This window comes from Hyperolius riggenbachi, chromosome 3 (assembly GCF_040937935.1).
Source record: "Hyperolius riggenbachi isolate aHypRig1 chromosome 3, aHypRig1.pri, whole genome shotgun sequence".
NCBI classification, from domain to species: Eukaryota; Metazoa; Chordata; class Amphibia; order Anura; family Hyperoliidae; genus Hyperolius; species Hyperolius riggenbachi.
Window position 1 is genome coordinate 160,809,497 of NC_090648.1, and position 14,976 is coordinate 160,824,472.

At 43.0% G+C, this 14,976-nt stretch overlaps 1 protein-coding gene across 3 annotated transcripts in view; it reads left to right on the forward strand.

Annotated features, from left to right (window-relative positions):
- The window catches only part of AGBL1 (AGBL carboxypeptidase 1), an 830,430-nt gene that overhangs the window by 96,845 nt on the left and 718,609 nt on the right, over nt 1-14,976 (forward strand). For all 3 annotated transcript variants that reach the window (XM_068275162.1, XM_068275160.1, XM_068275161.1), the window contains exon 6: nt 11,898-11,935. In XM_068275162.1, the coding sequence (XP_068131263.1) occupies nt 11,898-11,935 (38 nt within the window). The remainder of the gene's footprint in view (nt 1-11,897; nt 11,936-14,976) is intronic.

The window sequence follows — 14,976 nt, forward strand, 5'->3', positions numbered from 1 at the left end:
CAGACCTGTCACACATTATTGTGTAATAACATGAGATGAGGCAGGCTGTGACATGAAGACAGGAAGCACGAACGGAGCAGCATGCTGGGACAGGTGAGTTGTAATCCTTACACAAAATGTGCAGTAACCCTGGGGAGCAAATGGGGGAAGGCTTGGCGGGAGTGTGGGAGACTAGGCATTATTATTATTATTATTTATTGTATTTATAAAGCGCCAACATATTACGCAGCGCTGCACAATAGATAAATGGGTTAACATACAGGTAGAACATACGGAAACTCACAACAAAACTAGCTTTGGAATTCTCACAAACAAACATTCCACAGTGCTGCACCTGAAAGGACTAAAGATGTCACCACCTGTGAAAATTTCAGAATGTAAGTCAGGGTGGGGAAAGATTTTACAATAAGCAAGCACTAACTAAATCATTTTTAAATTAATATTGTAAAAAAAATAAGCAACATTATTCATTAGGTTATTTTTACAACAGTTCCGCATTAAAGGCTTTTCTCTGCTCAGGGCCCCGAAACTCAAATGACCTACTGCTCAGAAATAATGAAGAGGGTCAGAGGGGATTGGTACAGGAGGCTCCTGAAGCATGCAGAAATCATATAAAAAGGAACATTATGTGCTGACTTACCAATTACATTTTACTCACATAATTAATAAAGGTCAGTAGGTATCTATCTATGACTGTTTCACTTAAAGGATTCATTTTAAGCAAATGGCTATTCCTGTTGTTTTTGCTTGCATGGCTAGTTATTTATAGGCGATCCACTGATGCAGCATTTCTGCAGGCGGTTTACAGCAGACAGGTCTGCGCTGACTGTCCTCTGGAAATGAGAAAATTGTGGAAAAAAAAAAAATAGTTAAATCCGTTTTTGGTTGGCTGCACAAACTTTCTATTAATACTGAACATTGTGCAGGGCAAGATAAGTGTTCCAATGTTTCTCAGTAACAGTTCAGCATTGTTATGTGCGGAATGGGAGACATGTGACTAAGAATGCTGTAAACAGACTTGTCCGTGGCCCACAAGTGATGAACAGAGATTACAAAATGTTTATAAAAATAAATAAATACCAAGCACAAAGCAATGCACGACAACAGATAAGAGGACACCGCTTTTTTTATTACTATGATTAAGTGGCCTAGAAGCACGCACAACATTTCCAATGTGTCAGCTGCTCAGGCCTAGCTTGTTTGTTAAAATACATAATGAGTTTACCGCTGTGTGAAATGTTTGCTATATATCCTGTTCTGTAATATTTACATTAAATGAACTCTTAGCTGCTTTGAAATTCGATCTTGTCTGTGCAATGAGCAGCATTTTAGCAAAATAAAAGGAGCAGGATTATACAGTTGATGTGCCTTTTTCAGTTCCCTGTGTACTATTTGCCCCTCTAGGGATTGTGCCCATAAACAGCACCACCACTAGGACAGTACAGGCAGTACTCTGGGAAGGGGCCCAGGGGCCATAAACAGCACCACCACCAGGGTAGTACAGGCAGTACTTCGGCAAGGGGCCCAGGGACCATAAACAGTGCCACCACCAGGGCAGTACAGGCAGTACTCTGGGAAGGGGCCCAGGGACCATAAACAGCACCACCACCAGGGCAGTACAGGCAGTACTTCGGCAAGGGGCCCAGGGACTAGAAGAGACATCACTCTCATTTAGGTTTCAAAATTATTATTATCAGAGGGGGAAACTTCAGTGGGTTGCTGGTTGTGGATAGGACTTTAAAGTGAACCCGAGCCAAAGCCTGGGTCAAAAGGGAAATACTTATCTAAGAAGAGGAAAGCCCCTGGATCCTATTGAAGCTTCCTGGGTCATCCTCGCTCCTGTCGCCACTTACTGGGTTACTTTTTAACATCAGGGCCAATCTCCGATTTTAGCACCTGTGCAATAATGGACGCGTCTGTGCAGTAGCACAGAGCCACTCATGCATGATTGGTTCTGGCTTACTGTGTAGGTGTGGCCATACTTGCATAGATGCAGTACTCCTGCACTCGTGCTTGAAGAGAGTGGCCCCGATCAGATTTCTGACAAGCCCTTGTTGGAAATTTGGACGGTCCACGAGTGGCAGGGGGGGACCGGAGGACACCATGGGACGCCTCTACAGGATCCAGAGGCTTTTCATATCTTAAAGTGGTGTAAAACCCAGCATTTCTTGTTTGCTCTAAAATATTATTTACAGCATATTATATACTACCACAATTTTTTTTTTTTAGCAGAACAGCATTCAAAGGGTTAAACACAGGACTTACTTTTCAATAGAATGATTCCTGCAGGGAGATCTGCATCCAAACTGGTGATAACATTATCTTGTGTTTACTTAATTGTAGCTGAGAGGAATGTAAATATTCCCTGACTGTGCAGAAACTTCTTCTAATGTGTCCAGAACTGATACACTGCTCAGAAATTATTACTGGGTACATCACAGTACAAATACACCAGTAATGAATGAAATGCAATGGTAGCTTTCAGAGCAAATAAAACTGTATTTTGGGAACTTGTAATTTCTAAATGAATAATAATACTTATGCACAAAAGCAAATATGATACCTGTATGGGATATAAAAAACAGGAAACACATTTATATTGAATAGTATGTCAGAATTTAATACCGCTTTATGTATTTCCTTATGACCTAAGCTTTGGCTCAGTCAGCACACTTTACAGCAAACATGTGAAAGTAAACATAATAAACTTATGAGACAATTAATTGCATCTGCAGGCCTACCGTAATCCTAAGTAGAACTTTCCTGAAGTACCATATAGTTATTTTGGGTTTAAGAGATGGAAATCATAGTTTGAAGTCTGGGCCATTTTTTCACATCACACTTACATTCCTGCTATACTTTCCCTTTGACTTTATACTATACTTTTGAACTGTTAATCGTTACCAAGATATTGTAACTGTTAACACAGCTACACAAAGAGTTGCATAGCTTCTGGTAAGTTTTCTGTAAAGATGCTGCTGTAGTTCAACTGTACAGTTAAAGAACTGGTTTATTTAAAGAGAACCCGAGGTGTGTTTAAAGAATGTTATCTGCATACAGAGGCTGGATCTGCCTATACAGCCCAGCCTCTGTTGCTATCCCAAACCCCCCTAAGGTCCCCCTGCTCTCTGCAATCCCTCATAAATCACAGCCGTGCTGTGTGTCAGTCTGTAGTGTCAGTCTCAGTTGCTCCCCTGCCTCCTGCATAGCTCCGGTCCCTGCCCCCGTCCCTTCCCTCCAATCAGCAGGGAGGGAAGGGATGCAGGCGGGGACTGGAGTTCTGCAGGAGGCGGGGAGAGCAGCAGACTGACACTATAGAGATAAACACAGCCAGCTCTGACAAGCTGTTTGTCAGCAGCGTGGCTGTGATTTATGAGGGATTGCAGAGTGCAGGGGAACCTTAGGGGGGTTTGGGATAGCAACAGAGGCTGGGCTGTATAGACAGATCCAGCCTCTGTATGCAGATAATATTCTTTAAACCCACCTCGGGTTCTCTTTAACCTTGCAATGAAAGAAAATGAACACAGGAATGTTCTATGAAAGATTAGTACTATATGATCACATATCTATCTAAACATACCACATGGCACTTCAGATAGCCTTTTAGTGGTCACTTTACAATGATTGCTGTTAGGGCTTGACTTCTGTAAGGGCCACAAAGGCCCGTACCTTGGGTGGCTGCAGGCCAAGGGGCAAATGGCAAATGGACACGAAAGAGTGAGGAGCGTGAAAATGGGGAGCAACACATAAAAAAGGAAACTGATGCTCAAGGGAGCTCTTCACTAAAGAAAGGGGTACTATACATGGAAGATACACATGGAAGAGGGGGCTGCACATGGAATGGGAGGGGAGCTGTGGCACAAGAAAGTAGAGTTACAACATACTTGGCCTAGGGGCACAGAAAGTATAAACCTGGCCTTGATTCCTGTTTTGTGCTGTAATATTCTTTAATGTAATCTGACTGTGTAATTCTGAAAATTTGATGGAGATATTAAAATCTTTCTGCTATAAGATTGGCACAACCTCAAAACAACTGATGAACGCTGCTTACCACTAAAAATGTTGCTGCCAATTCATTCAAGCCTTGCAGTTAAATAAACACATAGTTAAAGGATTTCTCTCTTTCTCAAATAAAAGTGAGTTATTGGTTTTACAGATTTTTTGGGTATACAGAAAGCTCTCACCTAGGAATTCTGCAGTTAATGTCAAAAGCTGTAGGTATAAACTATGCACAGCTAGCACTACTGATGCATACATCAGTCATATAGCTAGTTAAAGTAGGAAAGTATAAAGCTGCAGTCTACAGGGCTGAAGCTAAGGCATGATGAGCCACAGGATGGAATTAAGTGGCAGTTGAAAAGTTTCACAGCAGGAGAGGTGAACGAGACTTATTGCACAGCCTACAAGGAGCACGCTACTGATTTCTGCAAACTGCCAGAGAGTTCAGGATTGAGAGGGCATCTGTGTCTAAAAGGCTTGACATAGCAATTAAAATGTAGTACTTTCTCCCTTGAAAGTGATCTGCACCAGCTGTCTTCCTTATGCAAGAGAAATAGAGAAATGTAATTAAGACTGTTCCTGTGAAGTGCAGGTCCACCCAAGTGACTGATCATGCAGATTTTGCATTGCTTTGTAATACAGTTTTTCTACAGTACATGGAATGTCAGAGTCTGGAACTGGTCTTCCTTTTTTATCTGCCAGTGAAACAATCTGTAAGGAACAGAGTCTGAATGCAGACTAAACAGATATTTAACAAAATAATAAAATGGAAACAGTATTGTAGAATAGGGTGAATGTATACATGGTTAATGATACGTTGCACATTACTGCCTGCTGTATGTGAACACTTTGCCCATAACTGTATGGGCGTGTTCACAATTTTGTGTTGTAACAAACCGTATTGTACATTATACGAATGCACTTTCTGCCTTGTGTTTCTGAATAACATGTGCGGTACTGAGAATGTCACAATTCTTTATGCTAAAAAACTAACATACACATTATAATGTGCAGAGTGAGCATTGCATTATGTGTAGTCGAGTTGGCTTTACGCAACGCAAATTGGCCGTCATGCCAGATTAACCCAACAATTACCCATCATTAACAATAAACGTAGAAGTACAATTATTGACTTGCTGAATTTGATTGGAGGTCTATATATCAAGCCTCCCACATCCTAAAAACATACTGATAATTTAATCGGTGCCCCGCTCCCCCCACACACGCACGCTTACACTTCCCTCCTCCACAAAATTGGCCTTAGAAAATGGTTGGGAAAATAGATTATGACTATGGTAGGCATAGGCATAACAAGCCATTGCAGGGGGGCCCAGAGGCTTTGGGGGCGCCTCCTGCCACTCCCCAACTGCAAGTGCAGCCAATTAGCAAAAAGAACTTCCTGTTCACTCACAAAAACCGTTCCTACACCTCCATATGGAGTAGTGAGTAACAGAGTAACAGGAGTGTCTGTAATTTTTTCCTGCTCCCAGATGCTGCTTTACAGCAGATCACTCTCTGTTGCCAATCGCCCGCTCCCAATCACATGACCCTCTTGGGGTTCAGGGACCAAGGGGGCCCCATACTGTCAGTTTTGCAGGGGAGCCCTATTAAGTCTAGTTACGCCCCCGATGGTAGGTATGAAAGTGTGATCTCCTCTAAAGGACAGTTAGTGACACGACTGAATACTGTGTAAAGTGCTCTGGAAGATGTGAGCTTTATGTAAATACAAGAAATAAATCCAGGCACATCGCCTCTAGTTAGGACATTTAAATAAGTAATTTAAGGAAAGGGAGGTACTAAAGGGGATGTGGCCAGAAAAATAGCAAAAATCAGTAACCCTTTGCACACTTGTATGCAAATGTTCAAACAATTGCATTCACAGATTCACTCATCCAGGCACCACTGTTATCCCTACAGCTAAGTTAAAAGCTGGGGTCTTAGTTCACAAAGGAATGCATTCTCTTTCTTAGTCACCTAGACTGGCCACACCCCCTTTAACACCTCCCTTTCCTTAAATTACTATACGTTTACCTGGGTACTTCTGCGCAGTGTAGGTGACCAAGCAAGAGAATGTATTCCTTTGTGAACTAAAACCCCGGCTTTTAACTTAGCTGTAGGGATAACAGTGGTGCCTGGATGAGTGAATCTGTGAATGCAATTGTTTGAACATTTGCATGCGAGTGTGCAAAGGATTACTGATTTTTTCTGTATGTAAATACATCATTTTTCCATTGTCAAAATCCACACTTAGTGCAGATTCAACACAGATTTATTAGCACAGCTGTGCTATGTGACTATATTTACCTGATCCCAATGCCTGGTGTTACCTCTTCCTCCCAGCACTTACCCGCTCTGTGCTGCATACACAGCTCTCGATGTCACATGATCAGGAGCCATGTATGCAGCACAGAGTGGCTGCTGGGAGGAAGAGGAGATGTGAGGCAGCAGAATTGGGTAAATAAAGTCACATAGCTCCACTATGTTAATAATCTGCAAGCTGGGTGGGAAGAGAGATGAGTCCCCATCACAGGGGTCACAGGGGCTATTCTTACGCCCCTTGTTGCTGCTCAATTGTGGTGCCAATACAAAGTAATGGAAGTGCAACCATTGCAGCGCACATCCATCCCTGGTCATTATTTTGTGGCTCAGTACTTTGGACAGCAACCACTGTCATGAGCAGGTTGGTGCAGGTGAGTCAGAAATATTACTACGTTATATTCTGATTCAAGCCTGTGTACTGCTACTCAGATTTTTTGTTTATTTTTGAGCGACACTTTAAATACATTGCAGTGAAACCTGTATGTGATCCAGACTTGTACTTGTTAAATCTGTTTGACAGAATTTACCTTTCTACCACACCTCTGAAAACAAATCCTCTTCCTCTTTAATTACCAGCAAAATCTCCATAAACTATACATACCTCTGTGGGCACAGAGACATCTAACAATCTTCTCCATTGGTTTTCCTTTCCAGAGAGGCAGACATGTGTCAGACACAGCAGCTGGCAGTATGTCAAGCATCACATGTTGCTTCGCTCTTGGAGAGATTGCATTTTAATTAAATTAAGTGTGCCGTGTGGAAGAGCAAAGCTCTGCTAATTCCATGAGTAAGGCACAAAATGGCATGGAGTGCTGACCACTCTGGCACCAGGCCTGAGAGTCTAAATTTCAATGAATGCCTTCATTAGTGTCGGCGCCAGCAATCACTCCTGTGTCACAGATACCACGCTGGTATCTGCGCTGAGCAAATGGTTAACTGCAGCCCTTGCCGCCTTAGGTCTGCAGGTCTGTGTGTATGCCGAAACCATGGCAACATGACCTCCAGTACCAGGATGCAGAATTGTACAAATAAATGAGATTTAGCCCCGGCTCTTTTTATTATATCATGCTTATATAACTGTGCTTATCACTCATCTTCCTTAATTCAGTTTCCCCAGACATTTTATTTCATCTAGCTCAATGTTTATTGGATTACCTGTAAAAATTGATATGTTTGCACATACTTCTTGATGTAGAAAAGATCTGAAGAGCTTAGCAAGATGTACTGCCATTAAGACTGTGCTCTGCTTCATATTTCATCGTGACTTGTGTGTGCAGTGTATAAATTCCACTGACACAGTGTGAAAATATATTGTGTGAGTTACACATTGCTGAAATGACTTAAGACTTACCAGATGGTTAGAATCATTCCACCGGGATTGATGAAAATCTGCTTGTTTGTATGACAGTGAAACCCCATCTCGATAACAAGGTTGTTACTTGTTAAAGTGAACAAAACTGAAAGTCATTATGTTTACTGAGGCACATTTATAACATGCAAAACTTAAAAATGCTTACATTTTCATAGCTGTGCTATAAATAATGCTGGACTGGAAATATGTGTGGTATTTGTAATCATCATTTATATTAATTAAATGAATCATTAAATCCTGACTGTCTTTATCATAAGAGATCAGATCGGAAATTAATCGAATTGACCCATTTTTCTGGCGGGAAATTGCATGGTGTATACCAGGCATAATACCTGGTTTCACAGCAGAAACCAGTGTCAGCGATGCGGTGTGTTGCGCCAAACACACCGCATTGCCAAAAACAGGCCTTCAGCGAACATCATGGCATTGCGCGGTGTTCCCCGTCTGACCACCGGCCAAGCGTGCTCCTGACACATTATTTCCATCACTTCTTGCTTCAGGCATGCAGAAGTGCGCGGAATCGTATTGTTAAAAAACGCTTCCGCACATGTGCACCGCAACGATAGGTTGGTGCTTTTTTAAAAATCTACGCGTCGCCATAGACTGATATGACTTCTAGGCTGACGCAGATTGGCGCAACTCAACGTAGCGCCGCAACATTAATGTAGTATTAGACCTGCGTTGGGGATGCATTAAAAACGCCACTTCCGTCACATCGCGCTGTAACGTCCCAGTATGAAAGTCTCCATAGAGTTTCATTACACGGTGTTGGGGTGCGGTAGACGTACCACACTGCCTCGGTGTGAAAGGTTCCTCAGCATAACACCCTGAACAAGCATAGGCAGATCAGGTGTTTCTGTCAACATTAGCTGTATGCTTGTTTCTGGTGTTATTCAGACGCTACTGCAGCCAAATAGACCAGCAGGGCTTCCAGGCAACTGGTACTGTTTAAAAGGAAATAAATATAGCAGCCTTCATTTTCCTCTCACTTCAGTTGTCCTTTAAGTCATAGTTCCCTAACCCTGTCCTCAAGGCCCACCAACAGTACATGTTTTGCAGAAAACCACAAACATGCACAGGTGAGGTAATTAGTGTCTCAGTAGAGCTAATCAAATACCTCTGTGGATTTCCACAAAACATGCACTGTTGGTGGGCCTTGAGGACAGGGTTGGGGAACACTCAGTGGCGTAGCTACAAACCTCTGGGCCCCGATGCGGAATCTGGATGTGGGCCCCCCTTCCCCCCCCTGGCAGCAGATTTCACCACAAATGCAATCTTATTGGGTGGGTGTAAAAATTGCGCCCCCCCCCCCCCGAGCAAGGTATAGGTGCCTGCAGTATAGGTTAGCCAAGGGGGCGGGGCCATGCAGTAAGTGGGTGGGGCCAAATGTACATGAACTTAGCATCGGTATAACCTAAGTTAATGGATCTGTTCAACAAAAATGTTGGATGGAGCCCCCTATCCTTTAATTAGTTTCTGCCCCCTATCATTTAATTACAGTAGTTTCTATCAGTACTGTATAAGCATAGAGTAAAGATGCATACACATATTCAATTTTGATTGAGCAATCACTAACCAATTTTACAACCCCCATGTCGTATGAGCAAAAAAAAGACTTTAAATACTATGAACAGAGCTGAGCTCTCATAATACCTAGAAGTAGTAAAACTGGCTAATCAGAATTGTATGTGTGTACCAAGATTTACAGCTTATACTGGAGGTAGCAGGGACAGGCACACAATACAGCTGGTTTACAATCAGTAAAGACACAGTTACAGCTCACAATGTACATACTGGGAGTAGAAGTTAACAGCATATGGTACAGTGAGTATCATTACAGGTATAGAGTACCAGCTTATACTGTATATACTGGAGGTAGCAGAGATCAGCTCACACTGCAGCTAGTTTACTATCAGTACAGGCACAGAGTAACAGCTTATACTGTACATACTGGAGGTAGTAGAGATCAGCACACGCTGCAGCTAGTTTACTATCAGTACAGGCACAGAGTAACAGCTTATACTGTACATACTGGAGGCAGCAGAGATCAGCACACGCTGCAGCTAGTTTACTATCAGTACAGGCACAGAATAACAGCTTATACTGTACATACTGGAGCTAGCAGAGATCAGCACACACTGCAGCTAGTTTACTATCAGTACAGGCAAAGAGTAACAGCTTATACTGTACATACTGGAGGCAGCAGAGATCAGCACACGCTGCAGCTAGTTTACTATCAGTACAGGCATCAGTACAGGCACAGAGTAACAGCTTATACTTTACATACTGGAGGCAGCAGAGATCAGCACACGCTGCAGCTAGTTTACTATCAGTACAGGCACAGAATAACAGCTTACACCCTACATACTGGTGGTAGCAGAGATTAGCACATGCAGCAGCTAGTTTACTAGATGTACAGGCACATGGCTTCCCTGTCCCCCTCCTCGTTCCAGCACTGGGACCTCCAAACCTCTTCAACAAGGGACTGTTGTGTACCTGCACTCCTGCCCGTGTACAAGCGGGTGCAAGACCACTTACACCTATGCAGTAGCACGGAGCCACTTACGCTGGGATTTTTTTCTGCTGTGCATAAATGCCTCTGTGCTACTGCATAGGCAAGGGTCGTCATACACCTGTGCAGTACAACTGTGGTCGGTCACTCACAGACAAGCTTCCTTGGCAGCAGTGGTAGTCTGGAGTAGGATGTGGGAAGCCTCCAGAGGGATAGTTTTTTTCCATTATCACAGCATGGCTTTAAATAAGAAAAAAAGAGGCAGCTATAAGGGAGGCAAACTATACATTCACTTTGCTGCTTACCAGCTAAAAGCAGCAGGGTTGGCCAGAAACTGCACTCTAATAAGCTCAGATATACAGAGCATACTAGGGGGAGGGGGATACTGCAGGAAGGATTCTTCTCCCTGTATCTTATCTCATGTCTGGCTTATTAGCATACCTTGCCTGCATGTGGGGTTAACACTGGTGTTGGATCCCATTGTTTTGAAAATGCTAATGGGGTCAACTTTAGCCACTCACAGCCAGCCAGGCACCCCATGCTGCAGTCATTTACATATGAGAATGCCCTATGTATCTCTGTAATCAAGTGAGAATCTTATTCCTAAATGTAGTTTCTTACCCCCTCCCCTCCAGTGTCACACACTGCAGTGTTAGGCTTTCTCTGCTCTAGCTGGACGGAGCAGAGACATTTCTGTGCAGCCACGAGGAAACGAATGGAGGGAGGCGGGGCTGCCCAGACACACATACACAGCTTTGATAGTTCAGCTATCCGATGTGCTGTATTGTGATTGCAGCAGCACCCTGTATGCCTGCACCCCTTATTAATTCCAGGCTGAGGACAGCAGCAGGATGCCATGCGGTGGATGGGCAAATCACCTCTCCGAAATTTACTCTTGCAGGGGGCGGAGCTACTCAAGCTCTTTCCAGCCCCCTTCCTTTAGAATCTAATTACACGCCCCCTTGCCAAGTGCTCGTGATTGGGCAGGGGGCGGATGAATACTTGGCTGGACTCGGCTGGAGCTTTAGCTGCAGGTGACAGGCGGCGAACTCTGCCCACAAGATGGCGGCTCCCATATCGTACACCAGGCGGCCGCGATCAGAAAATGTTCGGGCACCCTAGTGAAAGGTATACGGGGCACCCCAACAGCATATCCGTGGCACAGGCCATGGAAATATGATGCTAGCAACGCTCATGGCGCTCAGGCAGGGGCCGAACGGCCCTAGAAACGAGCATGGTCCCCGGGCCCCTCCCCCGCCTCTTTAGGAGGCGGGCCCGGTCGCGAAGGCGACCGCTGCGACCCCGGGCCCTACGCCCATGGGAACACTGCTTTAAGTAACACAAATCAGTTTAAGTTCAAATCATTTTTTTTTTTACGTCATGAAAGTTTTGATCTACAGTATGTTCCATTTCCTGTATACCAACATGCCCTCTGATCTACAATCCATGCAATGTTTAATATAGTCTCTTCAAATAGTCCAATCAGTGCATAGTGTGTCCATTATTCTTTGGCATGTTTGTTTTGATAAAGAAAGTGCCAAATGCCTGAGATCTTTGCAAATGTCCTATGGAGGTCACTCACTAGCAGGATTCAGACACTTGTCAGTTTAGAGGAGCAGAGACAGGTGAGCGGCTTCAGATGCTAATGGGAAATATTGACAAAACGTATCTTCTTTCTGCTTTTATTGTCTTTAGGGCAGCCATCGGGGCACTTGCAGCTTTACTGAAATCAAGTAAGTCTATTTTTGTCTGCTTTGAAATGTCCTTCTATTGTTCAATTACAAACCTGTTCTGAATACATGCATAGTGAGAGATAGCTAAAAGACATACTTCACTCAGTGTTCGGCTTCTGTCAACATGGTTAGTCCACACTGAGGCAGGCAATCATTGTTTCTCTCACTAATGTTAACTCTTTATCATTTACAATGATGGGTCCTAAGCATAAAAAAAAAATATTGTCTTCATAATGATACAGGAGGTTGTCTAGAGCAGAGCTTCCCTACCACTCAACCAATTCTCAAGGACCACCAGCAGTGCATGTTTTGTGGAAATCTACAGAGGCAGTTAATCAGCTCTGCTGGGACACTAATTACCTCACCTGTGAATGTTTGTGGTTGCCTGCAAAACATGCACTGTTGGTGGTACTTGAGGACAGGGTTGGGAAGTCTTGGTGTAGAGAGTTAGGCCTCGTTCACATTACAAACGCAGATGGCCATGCATGCGGAACGCAACGCATGCGAACGCACGCCATCAGCGTTTGTGTGCGTTGCGTGGCTGATCCCATCACTGAAAAGTGAATGGGACAGCCACGCGTTTTTACAAAAATGCATACAGCATGCGTTCCCGGACCGCACAGGTCCGGAACGCATGCAGTGTGAACATCAGACATTCCACTCTATGCAATGTCTGATGTCGTGCGTTTTGGCCACCTGCACGCGTTTCCAAAACGCGGCTGGAAACTCGTGCAGTGTGAACGGGGCCTAAAACTCAGAAACAGTGTTCAACTATCCTAATTTGTAAGCATCACTTTTCATCTTACAAGCATGGCACATGTTTTTCTATTTAAAAAGTGGCTGAAAGATTTCAGGAAACAATCTCCCATATTTTACAAAGCAACGTGTCGTCTGTGATTGTGTCAATGAAAAATGAAAAATGGTCTAAAAAAATATGTAATGACTTTCTTCTGAATAGATGTCCACTGAAACCTAAGTTCTCAGCATGAGGTCTGCATACACCTGGGGCATTCATTTGAACAGGCGCCTGTCCAAAATGGCACAGGATAGCTGTAGTAGAATATGGGTACATTTACCCATATTTACCAATATTCTACTACTTCATTTAAATAGTAAAATATCAGTCATATTTTACTATGACCTTTCTTCTCCCTACTCTCACTCTACCCTACCCTACTCAGAACTCTCCCCTGATGGCGCCTAACACTTATCCTTTCCCTGGTGGTGCTTAACACTTAAATCCTCTTGGTGGGCAACTAACCATAACCCCCCCAGTGGGAAGCTAACCATTAACCCCCCCTCCCAATCCTACTCTTGCTCCCCTCCTTTAAACAAGTCCTGCTTAGAAGGGCACCTGCTATAATAGCGCATGCAGGGGCCTTGGGACAGGGATCAATGCGTGCAGCATTCTCCATTGTTCATTGGTTATCAAGAGGATATGGCACTGGATCATTTCTGAGGATACTGTTGTGGGAGTAATGAAAAGTAAGTATTTATGATTAATTAAGAACATTAAAGGACTTTTTATGGTTTTATTTCATTTTAACTCTTTGTGGGAAAGGGTAAGGGGTATGTTAGTACCCCTACACTCATTTCACCTGGAGAGGAGGTGGGTATCTAGAATCCCAGATGCCACCACTACCCCTCCCCCCATGAGGCCAACACCTCCATCTTCTTCGGGGTACTGGAGGTGGGAAAGAGGATTGGACAAGGGCTCTTGGGAAGGGATGGCTGGCCCACTCTTCCAGAATCCCCACATACCATGGACCATGTGGGCTGGTATAGCTCTGGCTGTGAAGCCCTATGTGGCCCTGGCTCAGCAATCTGCCTATCCAAGTATGCATAAGTGACAAGGGGTTAAAGAGGCTCAGGAGGGGGAACCAACATCATTTTTTTAAATGTAACTGTGATTTGGTCATTAAAAAGGTAAAGTGGACCCAAACTAAAAATACAAGATTTCAGAAATAAAATCTATTTTCTAAATTATAATAATAAATAGCAGCCTTTTTTCAGCTGCATGATGACAAATATAAAATATTTTACATTTATTGGAGGAACCCCTCCCTTCCTTTCATATTGCCGGCAAATAATCCGGCAAACTGGTGGAGTAGATGGTGTCCAGCAAAGGAGGAATTGCTAATGGCTGCCACCTGTATAACCCTAAATATGCAAAGAGAAGGGTGAAAAGCATGCACTGAAATGCTCATAGGCTTGAAAGAGTGTTTATTTATCTTTGTATGTGTCATAGTGGTGCAACTCAATATTTTGAATAAAAAAAAAATGTTGGTTTGGTTCCGCTTTAAATAATAAAAAAAAATGCAGCAATCTTTCTTATGGATGTTAGGCTTAGGCCCAAGGTTGTTCAAGCATCCATTCTTTCTTAAGATGAGTCTGATAACCAAGCACTATTTTGCTTGTTTGTAGAAAGGTGGATTTTACATTATTCCAAAGTGATTCAATTCTAGGTTCATTACTTATCTGTGACAAAGCTTCAAAACAGTTACTTAAATTCTGTTTTGTGCCAAATCTTATTGTATTTAACTTGCCAACGTCAAATCTTCTCTTGTTTCAAAAATGTTCTGTTAGTTGCCACAATCTTTAAACTGAATTCATCTGCCATCAAATTGTGATTACTACCTGCAGTTGCTCCAATCCGGAATCTCCTGCATTTTTACTCAAAACAATATGATGAGTCTGATTCTCAGTTATGTGTCTGAAGATACCCAGTAGATTTTATAACATTGTTTATGTGGAAATAAGGTGCATCCTGTTATCAGATCATGGCTGGTAGAGACATTTCTACATTTTCACTTCTTTCTCCAAGTTTGTTTATGCCCATAATGTGTTTTAGGCCTCCATTTTATGAACCAGCCTTTGCATTTAGATCTTTTATAATAACCAGATCCCTTTAACACTTTTATTCACAGTTACATTGAGTTTCTTATAGAAATATAACTTTAATGGAACTACTTCGCCTGATTCTTAAAGGGAAAGTCAGAGGAATTTAAAACTAAAAAATACACTTACCTGGGGCTTCTTCC